Genomic DNA, 19,161 nt, shown 5'->3' on the forward strand with positions numbered 1-19,161 from the left:
TCAAACTGAATCCACATGCACTGAGATATTCTCATTTAACACGGAGAAAGCAAATAGCAAACATCATTCAAAACTACAACAGACTAGCTATCTATAATGAATCCAAGTACAGTAAATATTACTTAATGAAATAACAAATTTATTAGTTAGTTCATTCCTAAGTTGATCTGACATGCTGGAGGAGTTATTTATTCAATAGAAGCTAGGTGAATAGAAAAGATTTTTTTTTTCTATTTGCTATATAAGCCTGAGTGCTAGTGCCTTGGGAACCCATCCATATGGGTTCCATATGGAACTCATCCACAAGGGTTCCTCCAATTGTTTTGTGATTCTATCTGAAAAGGTTTTTCTTCTTGATATATTTTGAGTCAGTTCTTAAGGTCTTCCAGGTATTAAAGTGCAAAGACAATTTTATAGATTTTATCAGGAAGAAGCTATGTATAGAGTAAAAGAAAAAAATCAGTCATATCAGCACAAAGCACCCATGAATAGGTCTATCAACTCATCAATTCCTGTTATAACAAAGAAAGGCAAGGGTTTCTTCTAATTATCAATAATTAACATAATTAAATAATCATGTTGAAGAAAAATATACTGCATAGGTTTTCATTAGCGATATGTTTTGGATAAAAATATATACAAATCTTTTTGTCATAAACAAAAATGGCATGAGATTTCACATTTATTCCCTCCTCCATTTAACTTTGTTCTTTTGAATGTCACAGAGGAAAGCTCCCTAGCTCCCTCTACCACCATAAAGAAAGAGAGCACTCTAGTCTCAGAGTAAAAGAATAGAGTACTAGTCTGCCATTCACATCGTGAAAGATTATTGACGTAAGAAAATTATTCCTAAAAGCCAATAAAAACAAATGACATCACAAGCCCTTATGGGAAGTAATTAGGATATAAATAAAATAAATAACAATAAATTAAAATTAGTTAAGAAGCACAGTCCCTGCAGATACTACTTGCCAGATGAGGCTTTCCGAGAGCATCACAGATCCAATTTAGAATTTGTAATCCTGGAGTTCCAATGACTATACACAGGGAAGTTAAATCTGAACCAAATCATTAGGTAATCAAGTCATCTAATGAGCCCCATGTCTAGATAGTATGTAAGTATACTAGATGCACAGGAAAGAAGCAAATTCATTATAAGATATTAATTCTTTAGGCCCTAAACTTACGGCATTAGGTCTTGATTCCCTCCCAGAACCCGAGTTGAGTAAGGCTGCTCTAAAAGGTGTTTGTTCACATATCAGTGGAAATAATTAACCATCGATGTGGTAACCAAATGACCTTTAACGACAAAACCATCATTAGGTAGGGGAAATACATTAAGTATGGATTTCTGAAAACTTCTATTTCATTCTGTCACTTCCTTTCAACTTCTGTTCAAAACACCATCAAGAATGAGAATGCAAAGCTTTTCCAGCCCATCTGAAAACAGAAGCTAGAAAGAAAAAAATAAACCCATTTTAAATTTCTTATAAATTCTTGTCTAACTATTGATTTTGCAGCACACTGGATCAGGTGTAGATGACTGAGGAATTATACAAGTCCAACATAACACTGAAAAAAGTGAACTTCTCCCAAAGACATCTGAGTATTTACCTGATACTGTCATAGACTTACTCCTTTCAAGTACCAATTTATTTTTTCCCATCTACATCAAATGCTACTATAAATCAAAATTCCTTCTTGTACCAGATAAAGTCTCCAGCACAAGAGGAGACTAGGAATCAAAGAGCGTATTAAATCAGCTTTCAGGGGCTCATTTCCAACACTGTCTCAGGGCTCTTTGGGGCCAATCCAGTCTGGAAGCAAAGTCTACAGTGGCTTGCACTCTGGGGTAAACATACTGGTCCTTTTCCACTCCAGCACTGCATATGCCAAAGGCACTCTGCCTAACAAACCCATAAATGCACTAAAGAAAGAAAAGACACAGAAAAAGTAGCTTCATGCTACAGAAAATATGGCTTCGCTTTTGTAAAACCTATTCAGATAATTTAAAATATGTGTCAAATTTAGTGAAAAACTGAAAAGGTCTTTTTCTCTTTTTAGAGTTCTTAAATCTGCTCTCAAACCTTTCTAAGTTTCCCAATAGCAAGTATGAAGCTGAGAGTTCACAGATCCTTTTATTACCTTATCAACTATAATAACACCAGTGAGAGAGCGAGCAACTTCCCAAGAAATTATCTCAAGGATTTGTAAGACACAGTGTGAAGAATATATATATTCTCATTCTGGTGGAATATGGCTGTAACATACAGAACAGGATTTTTAATGTGTGGTCAAAATATAAGTCTACACTGAATGTATGTGGAAAAGATATTTAATTGTAAAATAGAAAAGTAGGCCAGAGTACAGTTTTAAGGGTAATTGCTTCTTTATACAGATATGTAATCTAGAAGGGTCTTAGGGTTAAACATGTTCATAAAGCATAAGACATTAAAAAATAAAGCAAGAAAAAAGAGCTTGAAGTTATGTTTTACAAAAAAGAATGAAGAGTATGTCAGAGTTTAATGTCCATACATTGTGGAATTCAACGATATTGTGATGAGAGCCAGTCACAGCACAGACATACAGCTTTCACAGGGAAAAGTCAAAGTTATGTTAGACATATCTAGCATCACTGTAGTACAAAAAGTTCTTGTTCTACATACAAAAGCATTTTTTTTTCCATAAGAATAATTTCCTGGGGAGAAATGAGTCCATGAAATATTTCAGAAACCCATATGCTCTGAGTATTCCAGAAACATTATCTTAAAATCCAGTGCCTTAAAGTGCTTTCATGTGGAAATCATGATGGAAGGCACAGAATACAGTTTCACGTCCCCACTATGAAATTTTCAAAAAAGCATAGATTTTGCAGTTTGCAAATTCAAGTTATCTTGTAAGCTGCTCCTTCTAAGAACATTGTCATTCCAATAAAACCAGCTGCTAGCTTACTTAACTTTCAATGACCTACAGAATAAAAGGATTTTTCCCCCTAGTTCACTTTCATCATCTTTGTGGGAAAAATACCTATGCAAGTGATGCATTTTGAAATTATAAAACATGCAGAATATGTACAAACAGAAAGTTTAAAAAATATTTGCTTCATATACATGTAAATCTACTTGGGTATAGCTGAAATTGAACAAATATAAAAATTTGCTTTCTAAAAAATGTTTTCAGAGAATCTGAGACAACTTAAAGCTGTACAAAGATTTCCTGGGAGAAATCTTCTTTTCATATAGAAGTTTATACCTACAGGAGTAATTCCAGCATCAGTCCACCACATAATTATTACATAACATTTGGTCTAATCAACAACGATCACCCTTAAAACTGTTCTGTTTCTGAGAAATTAAGGTTCATACTAAAATCAAAAAGAATTCACAAAAACAGTGGCTTATTGTGTTTTTGGATCTCTTCAACAATCTTTATAACTCATTTGGAACTGTAAAAAAACAAAAACTATTTACAGAATTCAGTTTTAAATACATTTCACAACTTCTAAAGTAGAGTTTTATGTTACAAGGATTCAGAGCTCATGGCTTAAGTCCGATCGTCAATCCGTAGTCTCTTCTGCCTGGCTTCCTGCGGTGTACAGTTCAAGACTGTGTTCCTTCTTAACCAAAAGTAAATTCAAACTATGTGTTCGTAGTTAATTAAACAGCTTCTTTATTAGTCTGAAGACGAGTCATAGCTTCTAATTTTTGTCTGTAGGCCTCTGCTTCCTGTTCTTTCTTTAGAAGCTGCTGTCGATATTTTTGTGCTTCTCGATTTGCTTCATCCAGCTGTTTCTGAAGAGCTTCTCTCTCCTAATTGAAAAAAAAAGGTTTTTCAATGTTTGCATGAATACACGATTAACACATACAAGCATGCATCCTTCAAACAGAAAAATCCGTAGGAGCTAGATGTAGCTAGCCACCTGTTGATATTTCCGAGACGTCTTGCCTTATCAACCAATTCATTAATAATTAAAGCCCCAAATTTTGTGCTCCACGCTCTGACAGAGATTAGTTTCTGACCTCAAGAAATCATTCCCTAATTAAAAATAAAATTAACATAATGAACCCAGATTGTGGACCTATACTTTCATATGTATGACAAAGACTGCTTTAAGAGAGAAATATACCTCTTCACACCTCTGTGATGTTTTTATGTAAAGGTATAATAAATTATAAAAGTTAGTACTTACTGAGCACTCACTGTGTGACTAAATAAGGTGACTGCCAATAACAAGCCTCTAAGACAGCAATTATGCCCATTTTACAGATGAGGAAAACGATGCTCAGAGATGAGGTAGCTTTTCCAGGGTAACACAGTTGGGTTTACGAGATTCTAATATTACTGCTTTTAACACTATCTTCCTCTCTGGTAACAAGCAAGATTCCTCACCGGTAAAACAGAGTGTTGGTCTAGATTAATGTTTCCTAAATTATCCCATTTTACAAACCAACAAAATACTAATTTCTTTACTGTGATTCATTAAATTATGCAAATATATGTATTAAATTCCTCAATAAATTGAGAGCTAAACATAAACCTAGTCCAATGAAAATGATACCCTTTCTCCTCCCCACCCTGCCCCTATTCAGTTGCCTAAGGGAAAACATTTCAAAGACTCCTTTCTCATGTCTCTAGTATGCACATGGACAAAAGCTCAACCTGCAGAGGCCCAAGCTTAACTTCATTTGAGAGGCCCAGGATCTCTTAGTGGGATGGGGGCTCAGGGTAGGACCATGACTGATCATACGAAATGCCAGGGTCACACTGGACAAGACACAACTGAAGGTGAGGGTCAGTAGCCTACTGGGGAAGAGGACAGTATGAGGGTCTCTTCCACTACTTCCTTGACTCTTGTCCACTGTGAACACCAAAAGATTCCCTCCCCTTCACTATTCACATGGTCTCCAAGGAGGAGCAAGTGTAATACTTCTTCCTTCCTTCCTTTGATCCCATTCCCTCCCCCATACTGGGAATGAAGCTAAATCCAACATGTGTTTTTCCCCGAGTCCACCAAATGTGGGAATGATTGATCACACAAGTAGGCTCCAAATCTTCCATTTACGCAAAATGTACAAGAAGAAACATACGCACCCTTCATCTCCCATTTAAGAAATGCCACACCTTACCCTGCTATCCTTTTCTTACCCCCTTCTTACCCTTTCTCCAGGCAAGATGGCAGAGTAGGAACAAGTCAGAAGACACCTAAGAGTCGAGCCTCAAGTAAACAACACCACTACCTTGGCAGTGAACTCTGGAGAACTTTGAGCAGGCCAATGGAAAGGGTGGGGGAGGGGTGCTGCTTCTCCGGGAGCTTGACCGCCACCTCTGGCAGGAGCACTCATGGCCATGCATAAGTGTTTTAAAATTTTACATGTGTTAAGAAATAAGATCCTTCGGTAACGAAAGTTTTGAATTTGGTAGGAAATACTGGAACACATTCTCTAACTCAAAGGTATCTCCTCGTACTAGCTATTTATTAACATTTAGAAACAGGAAGGGATTCACAATTACTCAGCAGATGAAAGCAAACTGAGTGAGGTAGTCTAACAGTAAATACAGTTTGTTTTCCTTGTTGCATATTTTTATTTCAATTAGAATATATCTTCCTAAAATGAAAAAAACAGCTCCCTTCTGCCTACTAGGCCAAATAAAAGATTCATGTTACACTGCATTTCTTGACTGTATCTGTAAAACCTGAAAGATAAAGGTCATTAGCACTACTCTTTGAGTACACTTAGTCCTCAAGATTGAAAGCATAGTTAACATTATTAAAGTTTCTTTTAAGTGTTTCCATTTTTTACTTCTCAAGAATATAGGTTTTTGAGGAGGGAATCTTCTTGCTATCTCACTTTTCAAAGCAAATAAAAATCTCTAAAAAGTGGAAAATATCACTTATTTTACTGAGATCTTTTGTTTACAAATTTGTTAAGTGTTTCCTGAACATGTATTATATGCAAGACATTTCCTTAACGTAAACAGTAATTTGGTTGTTTCACACATGAATAGTCCAAAAGACTGACATTTGAGATTTATATTTAAATAGAAATACCAATCATATAGCTTTGACCTTTTGCAATAAAAGCACAGTAAAAAGGACTTTGACATTTGTAAATAAACATACCTTCACCTAATAATATGTAATACTAAAGTATTTTTCCTTTAACAGTCTAACACTGAAGAATTCCAAAAAAGTAAATTCTGATGATAATCTCGATTTGGTAGCAATTGAGAAGATACTTATCTTACACCACAATTCCAAACCCAAGCAATGGAATAACAGGGCAAGGGAAGACTTGAGTTTGCTTTTGTATTTTCAAACAAAATTCGTGAATTCGGCTTCAGCTGGCAGCAATTCTCTCGAAACAATGCATTTTTAATTTTCTACTATAAATTTATTTTTACCTTAGCTATTATAAGGCAAAAACTCATTATAGTGGTTTATCTCTTATCATACTTGTATATAAATTTTGGAAGATAATAAAAGCAACTAACACTTAATGAGCACTTATTATATGCCCATGATTGTACTAGTCCTTTACATGGTTCTCATTTAAGCTTTACCACAATCTGATAATGTAGGTGCGGTTATTTCCTCCCTGTTATTTATGGGGAAACGAAGCTTTAAAAGGTTCAATAACGTGACCAAGATAACACAATCAGAAAAATTTAAAATATACCCATATTCTTAACCATTAAATATTTGTTTAAAAAGAGAGAAACTGGGGCATCTGGGTGGCTCAGTCGGTTAAGTGTCTGCCTTCGGCTCAGGTCATGATCCCAGGGTCCTGGGATCGAGCCCTACATCAGGCTCCCTGCTCAGACTGGAGTCTTTTTCTCCCTCTGCCCCTCCCCCCACCACTTGTACTCTCTCTCAGTCAAATAAATAAATAAAATCTTTAAAAAGAGAGAGAGAGAAACTGGGCAGGGCATGTGAGCTATTTCCTTGTGTGTAAACATCAATTTTCCAAGTGCCATGGACCAGATATGATCCTGTTTTTATAAAGTTTTACTGAAATAAGGCATGCCTACTCATTTTCAAAGTGTCTATGGCTACCTTCCCACTACAATGGCAAAAGTGAGTAGTGAAGCACAGACTGGACAGTCCACAAAGCTGAAAGTATTTGCTATTTGGCCCTTTGCCTACTCCAGCCCTAAAGGAAAAACTTCTCAAAAAGAGATAGGAGGGGCGCCTGAGTGGCTCAGTCGGTTAAGCATCTGCCTTTGGCTCAGATAGTGATCCTGCAGTCCTGGGATCGAGCCCCGAGTAGGGCTCCCTGCTCAGCGGGGAGTCTGCTTCTCCCTTTCCCTCTCTACTCTTCCCCAGCTAGTGCTCTCTCTCCTCTCACTCACTCTCTCTCTCAAATAAATGAATAAAAACCTTTAAAAAAAAAGAGATAGGAATACAGAAAATTTTCAACTTTGATAGATCAAAAGAACATCAATAAAAGGAAAATAGACTGAAAAAATTGCATCAAATAAAACACTGTGTAAGGTTACAGGAAACAATTTTTAAAAGAACACTAAGGATCTCAATCTATCACTGGTTAGAAGACATAAATATTTCATTAAAAATAAACAAACGTGCTAATAAACATACTCATCTCTAACCTCCATAGCAAAGAAAAGGTAAAGGTATTTCCTGAATTCACACAACTAAGTAACAGAAAAAACCTGTTATTCCTAATGCACTAATTATATATTTCTTCCCTCCCACATTACAAAAGAATTCACTGATTCCATATATAGCACACTGCTTCCAAAAATATCTTTAGTGCAAGGGGGTGATATGATATACATTATTGCAATTTGGTGTCTTATTCATACCTCCCCTTCGAAAAACAGATCTATTTCATCTCCTATATTGCTATAATGCACATATAAAAGCTTCAGCATTTATAATACATTTTCTACAATTTAAACCAATTTTGTAGAGAGTATTAATAAACCTCTCCAACGTTAGTTGGGAAACTGTAAATATAAATTCTTAACATTTGATTTATAAACAGTCACTTTGGTAGCTGTGGACACACACATGCAGAGAAAATCCAAACATGTTAGATTCTGTATAATGAGTTGATTTTTTAATTCCCATAGAGCAGAGTTCCTCAATTTCAACATGGATATTTTTGGACCAGATAATTCTTTACTCTGGGGGCTGTCCTGTGCATTGTAGGATGTTTAGCAGCATATCCAGCCTCTATCCCCTATAGGTCAGGGGCACGCCCCTGGTTGTGCAACACAAAATGCCTCCAGACATTGCCAGATGTACCCTGGGGTCAAAAATGCCCCAGTTGAGAATCACTGCCTGCAAGAAATTTTTTTAGTTAATGGTTAAGTTGTCACTTAGAGTATAAAAGTCTGCCCCCAAGACAACTCCATTGGTCATCTAAGGAAGTAAGTTCAAAAGCACCACTTTATGTATTATAAGGAAATGATTACCTGGTTTGATGAAAACATTGGAGGCCTCTCTTCATTCTATATTCCCAGCCCCCCTCTACCATCTAGACTCACTGTATGCTTCAAGGTCTCTCTGTAAGAGCTGCAGAGAGATCGTGCAACACTGGCTTGAACATTTCTGGTGATGGAGAATGAGAGTTCCATGACCAGAAAGCTCTAATTACTAAAAACAAAACAAAACAAACAAAACACTTCTTTAAACCAAGCTAAAACTCCATCTCCCTGAAGTTCTAGCCTTGGTTCTAGTTAATTTATATACCTCAATTCATACTTTCCTGTTACCTGTAATTATTCTTCCTGGTCTCTGAAAGACTAAGAGGGGAATCAGGCTGACCTTTGAGGAAAACAGCAACTCTTACAGGTTATTAGGTAAATAAAGGTGCAGGCTGCACATTCATTGTTTTAAATATATAATTTGAATTTAGTAAGTTTATGTTTAATAAAAATTCAAGTAATTTAAAAATGTTTTATTAAATAGTTAAAGCAAAAAAAAATAGTTAAAGCAAAGTACAGGACAAATTTTTTTCACCTTATGTGCCAGAAAAGATCATCTGACATAAAAAAAAAATATTTAAAAGATTACTAAGTAATAAGTATATTGATACTGTTCGATGGAATAAATTGCTAGCTTGTAAAGAACTTCTGTGTGCTAAATATCATTTTAAATTTTGAAGGAACAAAACACCTTACCCTCAATAATTAAAGTCATACTTTTACCAAACATTCTGGTTAAGCCATGAATCAGATTCTTGTTAACTCAATAATATATTCTTTGTGATTGTGGCTTAAAGATGTACCAGCATTACACTTAAATGAACTGGAGCAAAGATATATTCTAGTTGTCCTCAGTCAGAGTTTTATGTTGCTTTTTAGTGACTTTAAAAAAAATCCTCTTTTCTATGAAACAAGATACTTAAGAATTCCTAGATATTCACCAACATTATTACTATTTAAGATATTCAGCAACATTTACTGGTTACATATATCAGATATTATGAATATCTGTATAATGAGTATGCTGACTTTTTAAATTCTGATAGAAATCTCCAAAATGCAGATATTGTTATCCAAAACTCCAATCTGAGAGAAAATAGTACTGAAATTCAGAAAGGTAAGGTAACATGCCTCAAAGCTAATAGGGGCAAGAGGTGGAATTCAAATCCAGCTCATTTAATTTCAAGTCCAGTGTCCTTTACACTGCAATTGATTTTCCAAAGTTATTCAGGAATAATTTTATTCTCACTTTATATGAGTTAATACCAAATTCAGGGAACACAGTTTTGTTTACAGTCATGTGAGAAAAAAACCCGTGAGGCACTATGGTTTGGTTACACTTCCAAACGAGTTTGGGAGGTGGGGAAAAAGCTGAATCCTATCAAAACTAGTCTAAATTTAAATTCCTTATTAAAGAACTTAATAGTGAAATAAGCAGTTATTTGTGGCTTTTTAAAAAATAACCTAGTCAACAAATATCAACCTTTTTTAAAAGGATCCTCCAGACCAAATAGGCATTTACATTTCACTTTCAAAAGAAAAGAATGTTTTTTATCAATATACAGTGACATTTCCTTTAGTGACTTGTGAGAATGATGCATGTAAATTTAACAGAAAATAAAGGATGGAGTGCAAGAACCAAATTCGTTACAATGTTACCACGATGACAGACTTTGTTATAAACAAATTCTTCACTCATTCATTCATTCATTCAATATGTATTTATTGAGGGTTTGCTATACGTATAAGCAAATAATTAGACAAAATAATACTATGTACTTTCATTCTGTATCAAAACAGCACTGTCAGTAATAAATATAAAAGACCAAAAAAAAAAAATTATAGACAAGCAAACTGAATTTATTTTGGATGACTGCAGCAAAACACACCGGGTAAAAGACTCCTTACTTCTATTTCTGCAGATTCCACCCGGTTTTCAATTATTTCGATACATTGTCTCTTGGCTGGTGGTTCTTCGCTTATAACAGTTTCTTCAGCAATGTCAGTTGCTGGTACTGTTAATACTAAAATTTAAAAAAATGTATACGTTACTTCATTTTCAGATAGGTTTTAGTAGAAATAAAACTAGTCGTGACATTGTTGATGCAACTCATCTAAAATAAAGATGTCCCAAAACAATAATTTAAAAGCATTAATTTTCTTTTTATGAGGATATCCATATTTGTCTTCAGGGTACATTTTTAATGAATACTATTTACTGTTTAAAGTACCTATTTTTTAAAAATTTTTACAGATAACATATTCATTATATGGCTGAAAATCAAAACAATAAGCATAATAGAGAATCACTTTTATTGGTTTCTTATTATTGTTCTTGTGTTAATTTATATAAAAACCAACATGAACATACATTCTCGCTTTTCTGTCTTATACAAAAGGCAACACACATACAATAGAGACACTGTTCTGCTTCTGCTTTCTTCACTCCAGGTACCTAGGGTATCTTTCATCAGTACATATAGCGCTTGCTTTAATTTAGCTGCGTAATATTCCACTGTGTGGACACACCATTATGAATACTGTCTGTGTATAAACTTCGCTTGTTTTCCTTTTGGGTTGTTGGACTTTGTCCCTAATTTTTAGTAGTTCTTTATACAGATGTAGACATATGTACAGAGAGAGAGAGGCTGTCCTTGCTTTGCATAGCAAGCACTGTGGGACCATACAAATGACTGTGCAAGCTGGAACCGTGCATAGCAATTTTAATAATCAATGGGGAAAAATTACAATTGTGGTAAAGCCGTTAAAGTTTTTTATCAAAATATTAAAAACTCCATCATTTATAAATGTAAGCAGAAATGAAAAAAGTAAAATTTTTAGTATATTTTATTTTAGTGATATTGAGAATTAACGGTTTTATTTCTTTTAACTCATATTACATCACACTTATAAACTAACCCAAGAACTGAGAAACCTTATATGTGCTTCACTGGACTGTCTGCATAGTCTGTATACATTCACATGTCAGTTACACACTTTTGAACTGTGAAGGCTTTAAAAGTTTATCTTAATATTTAGTAAGCTCCTCTCACTGCTCCTCTTTCCCAATTTTCCTTATTCTTCTCCCCTGCCCCCCCCAATAATATAAACTTCAGAATCTGTCTGACTAGTTCCAGGAAAAAACCTGTTGGTCTCTGTTATGGGAGGAATTGTGTCCTCCTCAAAATTCAAATGCTTCAGCGCTAACCCCCAGTACCTCACAATGTGACTCTACTTGGAGATCAGGCCTTTAAAAAGGTAGAAAAGGTAAAACGAGGTCATGTGGGTGGGCCCTAATCCAGAGGACTGGTGTCCTCTGCAGAAGCAGAGATTAAGACACAGACAACACAAACAGCCTGAGGGACAACCAATGAGGACACAGTGAGAGGGCAGCCATCTGCAAGCCAAGGAGAAAGGCCTCAGAAGAAACCAAATTTGCCAACACCTTGATCTTGGACTTCAAACCTCCAGCACTGTGAGAAGACAAATTTCTGTTGAGTCGTTCAGTCTGTGGTATTTTGTTGTGGCAGCCCTAGCAAACTAAAACAGTCTTTTTTTTTTCTTTTTTTCCCATATTACATTACATTTATAAATTAGCTCAGGAAGAATGCAGAGCTTTATGGTAGTGAATCTTCTCAACCAAAAACGTGACATTTCTTTCCATTTGTTCCTGGGATGAGATTAGTCTGTCTGTATAATGGTCAGGTACTAGAAACATTATATCTGCTTGATACAAACTGTGGAAGTTTTCTTATTTCTATATAATTAGAATTAGCTCTTTGAAGCTTTGTGAAAACATCTGGGCCTGATCCAAATCTTGGACTAGCCATCAGAGATTTCTGCAGAATAGAAGAGAATGGCTTCCCAGGTTTCACAAGTCAAGCGGTTCCTCTTCTGCTATAGAGACAAACTTTTTCCCTGAGCCCCAGTCGCTCTATAGTGCCATACCTCCTCTGTCACTCTAAACCAAACCTCTAGCTCTAGCCCTTCACTTCCCCAATTCCTTCACTAGCCATGAAGGGACACAATCTCTGCAATCCTAATCAATTTCTAAAAGGTTATGCATGTGCACACACATTTTTTTGGTGGGGGGGGGGGTACTGGGTACATGGCAATGCTTACTCGGATAGGAATTTTCTGCACCTTCTCTTTCTGCTTCCCCCAGCATTCATGCCCTATTCTACCTCAGCCCTGCTTACAGCACCTCCTACGCAGACTGGGCCCTGTCTTGTTGAGTGTGTATTTATTGAGAATTTTTTAGCTCAATCAATCTCTTTTCTTTTCCTGATGCACCACTGTGAGTTTTCATGAAGGTTCTCTTGCCCTGGCTCTAACAGTCTTAGATGGTTTTGGCAGCACTTAAAATGTGGAATTCTATGGTTTTCTCAGCCTTTTGTTTAATCTATCTTACTACTCTCAGTGGTTTCCAAGAGGGAAAAAATGCGAAAATGACCAACAAAGCTGCTAAAAGTGGCTACCACATTCCTACTACAAGTCCTAAGTCCATCTTCTTTGTAAGGAGCCTTTTCTTACATGGTATTTTTAAAAGACTGTATGATATCTGAATAGCAATAAATGGCATAAGGAATTATTATCTAAAGCAGATTCTGAATTGTTTACTTAAGCTCATTTTCCAACCAGAATACTTGTGAGCCAATTCTTCTTTCCACCTAGTATATACTCAGAAAAAGCAAGTTAATTTCAATACTAATCCAAGCAAATCAAATTAGCCAATCAAATCTGTTGTAAAAGGTTACAAAAATATAATTTAAGGCAAAAATAAATGCTTTGAGAAACATCACAATTTCCCAAGCATTGAGAATAAATTCCAACTATACGCACATGCCTACTACCAACCTTGTTGTCCATCTGGCATGGTCACAATGATGGGCTGACCTATTCCACTGGTCGGAATGGAGTGCAAATTTCCAAGCTGAATTCCATCTGTGACTATTGTGATGACTTGCTGACCCCCTGAACTAACTACTTGCTGAATGGCACCATCCACAGATTCTGCAGTAACTACTTCCTCTGTAGCCACTACTGGAAAAAATATATATATGTAAAAATCAGTGAACATACATAAAAGTATGACTAGAAGTTTATTTTTGCTTTGCTACTTTTGTTTTCCCTTTTTTTGTGACACAGAAAAGCTTTTACATGGTTTTTATTAAATTCACTCTGCAGTGGTGCTGTACATATCTATGTAAACCATCGACTACAAGTCCCAAAATTTACAATTAAGTGAGTGCTAACTATGCACATGTATCTCTTCATTTAGTTATCTGAGGTATAGAATTTATAAAATCTCCTAAGGTAATAGATATAACAAAGGTTACACCTGCTTAATAAAATTCTATAATCCAAAAGAGAATTTTGTATGTGGTTATACTCCATTTATATTTACATGAGTTCATATGCATTTCCATATTCGATGAAACAAGAAGATCTGTATTTTTTTTAAGTAAGCAGAATAAACAGTATTCCCTTTTTGGATTGTATGAGCAAGGGTTGCCGTGATAGTAAGTGGCACATAGATCGAGTACTGTATGATAATGAATAATACAATATATTAACATTTATATAAATAAAATCCAAAACTGTGTTCTTAATATTTTGTGAGAGGCCCAGAGAGGATTTTGGCAGCTGAAAACAGCACCCTTGGCTTTGCCTAGGTAAAGAAATCACAATTTAATGCTGCCAAAATCCTTTCCCACAGGCAATCCTATGCCCAACCACTGCTCCCAAAAGACATATGTATAGGAACATTCATAGCAGTTTTACTCCTGATAGTAAAAGACTTGAAACCAACCAGATGGCCATCAAAAGGAGGATGGATAAACAGACTGTGGTAGATTCATACACTGGAACACTACACAGCAATTAAAATGACTAAATATAAAACATGGATAAATCTGACAAAAATCATGCTCAGTGATATAAGTCAGATACAAAATATATACTGTGTTCTTCCCATTTATGAACTAAGCAGTGATTATACAGGAGTAATCACATTGAGATAATTCATTATATTATACACTTATGATCTGTGCACTTTTCTGTATGCGTATTACATACACTTCAACAAAGAAGCATCAAAAGGAATAATGACGGGTATTAAAGAGGGCACGTGATGTGATGAGCACTGGGTGTTATATGCACCTAATGAATCACTGAACACTACATCAAAAACTAATGATGTACTATATGTTGGCTAATTGAACTTAATAAAAAAAAAGGAATAATGACAATAATGGATTATAACACAATGAATCTTTAAAAATCCATTTGTCCATAGTAATACTTCATGAAAAAGGAGAGAAAGGGGGAAAGAGGAAAGATCTTTTTTTTTTAAATTTTATTTTATTATGTTATGTTAATCACCATACATCATTAGTTTTTGATGTAGTGTTCCATGATTCATTGTTTGCATATAACACGCAGTACTCCATTCAATACGTGCCCTCTTTAAAGATCTTGATAGAAGAATGACATCTAATTAACAAAATAAAAATTATCATCGTAACCTCCAATGTAATAATCGATTCAAACAAGGGTCACCAATGGATGTTAAAACCACTGAAATGTTTCAAGAAACAAGATATCCATATATTCTCGAAGATTAGTAAGGGGAAAGGTGTCTATAAAGACCTGGCAGTGACCACTCTCACCAAGCGTTCATGATAGGGGTGGCCTTACATGTGCTTCCTGATGTGATGCAACAGGACATTACACAATAGCACTTGTATTCTTCCTGGAAGGGTTTGGCCTGCATTTAATTATTATTAAGCAAATGAATCCAGAACGAAATGATCATGCACACAATGGGCACAGACTCTACAAAGATTTCAATGTCAAAAAGAACAAGGGAAGTGGTAGGGGCTGCTCTAGACTGGGGGAGACGAAAGAGACACAACCAGATACAATGTGTGAACCTTGGATCCTGGATGAAAAACACTTTCTAAAGGATATTCTGGAGATAACTGGGGAAACTTGAATGTGGACCACATACATGTCAGATACTGTTACTAAGTTAATGTTGATGTTTTTAGGAAATACAATGGAGCTATGAATATGTAACATGCTGTCCTTGTTCTTGGGAGATATATGATGAAGTATTTAAGGGTGAGATGTCATGATATCTGCAGCCCACTTGCAGATAACTGGGCATAATAAAAGTGTGTGTGTGTGTGTGTGTGTGTGTGTGTGTGTAGGTGTGGCAAGATTTTAACAGGTGGTAAGTACAGGTGAAAGGTATAAAGTTTATCCTCCAATTTTTCTATGGGCTTGAAAACTGTCAATCTAAAAAAATGTTTTAACATAACATTTAATATATAATTCTGAAAAATAATTATACAAAATAAAGAACAATTCAATATTAATTCTGAAAAAAGAAATCACATGAAAACTGTTTCTAAATAATATGGGTTTTTTTCATGGATTATCTGAGGTAACACTTTACAAAAAGTGCAATTAAATAAAACCATTCTCTCCTGAGTCCTGTTACCTACCATTCAGATGCACAGATGCTCTGAAACGTGCTAAGTTGCTACCAACTCCCAACAGAACACCACGGGTATCTATGAGCTCCTTTTAAAGAAAAGACAAGTATGGGGACCCTAGTTTTCAAAGATGTACTCATGGTATCGCAACAGCCCTGGCTGCAACCCTGTGATTCTGTTATTTGGTAATAATCAAGGTCACAGTACAAACTGCAAAAGAGAATACTGAAAATACAAAACACCTTCATGTTTTGAGTTCTCTCATTTTTGTTTCTCTTAAACTATAATTAGGCTTTATCACCAAGCACTTAAGAAAATTTCAGGAAGATAATTATAAAATGAAATGTAGGGCATAAAATAGTAATATATTCAATAGAACAACTACTAAGGTTTTCAAATGCATTAGCTATTGCTTTGATTTTTCTTAAAAATATCCATATGAAAAAGAAATGTTCAGTCTGGTTGAATGCTAACTACAAGTAGTAAATACTTTAAAGCATAATCATATGTAAGAAATTTCTGAGATCACACACAATCAAGGCACAACTCAAGAACTTTCATCTTTGTACTATTCCCAATGACTATCATTAAAATAATAGAGTTCCTCCCTTTCATCTAAAAAGTTTTCTTTTTAAGTTGTGCTATACTAAGGAATTTGAGAAAAAATTACAAGGAAACCAATTATGTAAGAAGACAAAGTGTCCCCCAGAAACCCTAAGAACAATCCAACAGTGAAATGTTGAAACATGTAAGAATAAAAAAGAAAACCTAAAAACTTTAAAAAGAGTGTTATTTAAAATACACACACACGCACACACACCCCTCTAAATGTAAAACCCCTGGATAAAAAAAATAAATAAGTGTAATATTCATTGATCTAAATCAGAAGTTAGATTGTAATATATAAAGAGAGCCTAGATAGCCTACAGCATCATTGAAAATATCGGAGATCTCTTGTTCAACAAGACTTAATTATAATGCCATAGAATTCAAATAAGACAGAGAAAAAAACTGTCTTTAAGATGATCTGAGGATTGAAAATTCTACATATAAATGTTTCAATGTGAGAAACTGTGTTCACTGAAAACATTTCAAACGTATTGGGCCTACAATTGAACCTGAAATTAAAAACAAAAAAGCAAAACCAAAACAATCTTATGAAGCCCAGTAATTTATCCCTTAATGCCAATTCACTTTTACTGATCTATTTTAGGAACAGCAGAAAAACAATGTGCAGAGAGGACCTGAATCAAATTTCATTATTAGGAGAGAGGAGGGAAACAACTACCAGATGCATTACTCCTCTAGAAAAACATCATATCAACAAACAGAAGTTGCCCTAAAGATAAAAAGAAGGGTGGTCACAGAGGTCTATTTAATCAAGAGATTATATAGCTGGGCCACAAAAAAAGAATAAGGCTAAGCAAAACAAAATCAATATAGGACTTCAGGCTAGAGCCATAAAACAGTGTTTTATGAAAGAGTTTACTTTAAAGGGCCAGACAAACTATGCTGCAGATGTAAGGCCTACAACTAATCAATTATAACTTCCAATTCTACATCCCAAATAATTCTCAAATCTTTTCACTTCTTGTCTCTTTGCCAAATCCTAATCCATGCCACCACTATCTCTTCCCTGGTTGATTGCATTAAGAGTCCTAACTGAACTCTCTTTCAGGGCCTGCCAAAGTAATCATTTTCATAACCTTACCTTCAACCACCATGAGTTACTCTCCCACTCACTGGGCTCAGCCACATGGGCCTCTGAAGTGCCCTGAAAAGGACAAGCTCTTCCCGACCTCAAAAGCTTTACAAGTGTCCCTCTTCCTCAAATGTTCTTTCTCCAATGTTTGCTCTACTAATTCCTACTCCATCTTTAGTTTAAATGTCTCTTCCTCTAGGAAGATTCTCTGAACCACCAGACTAGGTGAAAAATCCTGCCTTCTTTACAGGTAGCACTGATCACAGTTATTTACCTGGGTAACTACTGGACATCTTGTTCTACCCAAAGACCACATGTTTGACAAGGGCTGGGATTGAATCTGATTGTTCACCATTTTCTCTCTAACACCAACCAGAGTAACCAGGTCATAAGAGACATTCAACAAAATCTGTTCAATGCATGAATAAATAATACTTTTCTCATTATAAATGAATAGCTGTTTATAAATAGTAAGTGGAAATTTTAGCACAAAAACAGTTCTGAGTTATTCCTTTAACCCAAAACATGATCTATCCCTCCATGAATTTTTACTGTTTGCACATTTTTGTTTTGTTTTAAAGCAAAACGAAAGGGAGTAAGAGTGTGAGTTTCCTGGAGTTTTGATTTTTCAAAGGGAAAATACCTATAACAGAGTGGCCTGTAAGCTTTGGTAGAAAGAGGATAACATAACTGCCTCTGTTCATTAATACAGTATACCACTACATGGCAGTGGTTTTCCTCGTGAGGAAAAAGCAGCTGCAATCTCCCAAAGAAATTTTTTTAACTTTTCTATATCTTCATTTTGGAGTAACTTCCAAAATGGAATGAACTGGAATGAGTTCTCATCTATCTAAATCCCTATGTCCCATCCATTAAAGAAGGACAAAGGAACAAAACATTTATTTCAGCAGATTGCTTCAACAGACACACCTCAGGAGTAAAGGCAAGAATAATGATGCTTTTGTTTGATAGAAGACAAAATGATAATCACATAGTTATTCCTATCACAAACCAAATTATAAACACTGTGGAAGAGACCAGTCCACTGATCACCAAGAAACTGCAATATATTATAGTGGTCACAGTCACACAACTTGAGACTCAGTCAGACCTTGAGCACAAAACTCCTTTCACCACTTAATGGCCATGCTACTTTGGGCAAAATTATTTAACCTCATAAATCTCAGCTTCATCATATATAAAATGAGAGTACTACTTTATTTCCCAGATCCTAACTAGGATGTCTTTGAAAAAATATATGTAAATATTTTCTAAAATCAGGATGAGCCTGACAATGATGTTAAGAGAAACTGAACAGCCATGAAGCAGAGAAATAATTAGCATGAGCATGTGGAAATTGAGCTGTGAGAAGATATTTCTTTATCTGATTACACACCTCAGCTGAGTTACATACACTGGTGGCAATGTACTCACCTGAACTTTAACTTAATTCAAGCTCTTAAAATACCTTCAAAAAGATTCCACTATGACATAGCACTGAAATGA

The 19,161-nt window shown here is 35.3% G+C and overlaps 1 protein-coding gene across 5 annotated transcripts in view; it reads right to left on the reverse strand.

Moving 5' to 3' along the window:
* Positions 1–2,236: 2,236 nt before the first annotated feature.
* Positions 2,237–19,161, reverse strand: part of GABPB1 (GA binding protein transcription factor subunit beta 1) — a 64,083-nt gene continuing 47,158 nt past the window's right edge. For all 5 annotated transcript variants that reach the window (XM_021694078.1, XM_044918415.1, XM_044918417.1 and 2 more), the window contains 3 exons: positions 13,309–13,494; positions 10,360–10,475; positions 2,237–3,809 (listed from right to left, as the gene is read on the reverse strand). In XM_021694078.1, coding sequence (XP_021549753.1) covers positions 3,657–3,809; positions 10,360–10,475; positions 13,309–13,494 — 455 coding nt within the window. In that variant the 3' untranslated portion in view covers positions 2,237–3,656. The remainder of the gene's footprint in view (positions 3,810–10,359; positions 10,476–13,308; positions 13,495–19,161) is intronic.

This window comes from Neomonachus schauinslandi, chromosome 9, assembly GCF_002201575.2.
Source record: "Neomonachus schauinslandi chromosome 9, ASM220157v2, whole genome shotgun sequence".
In the NCBI taxonomy this organism is placed as follows: Eukaryota; Metazoa; Chordata; class Mammalia; order Carnivora; family Phocidae; genus Neomonachus; species Neomonachus schauinslandi.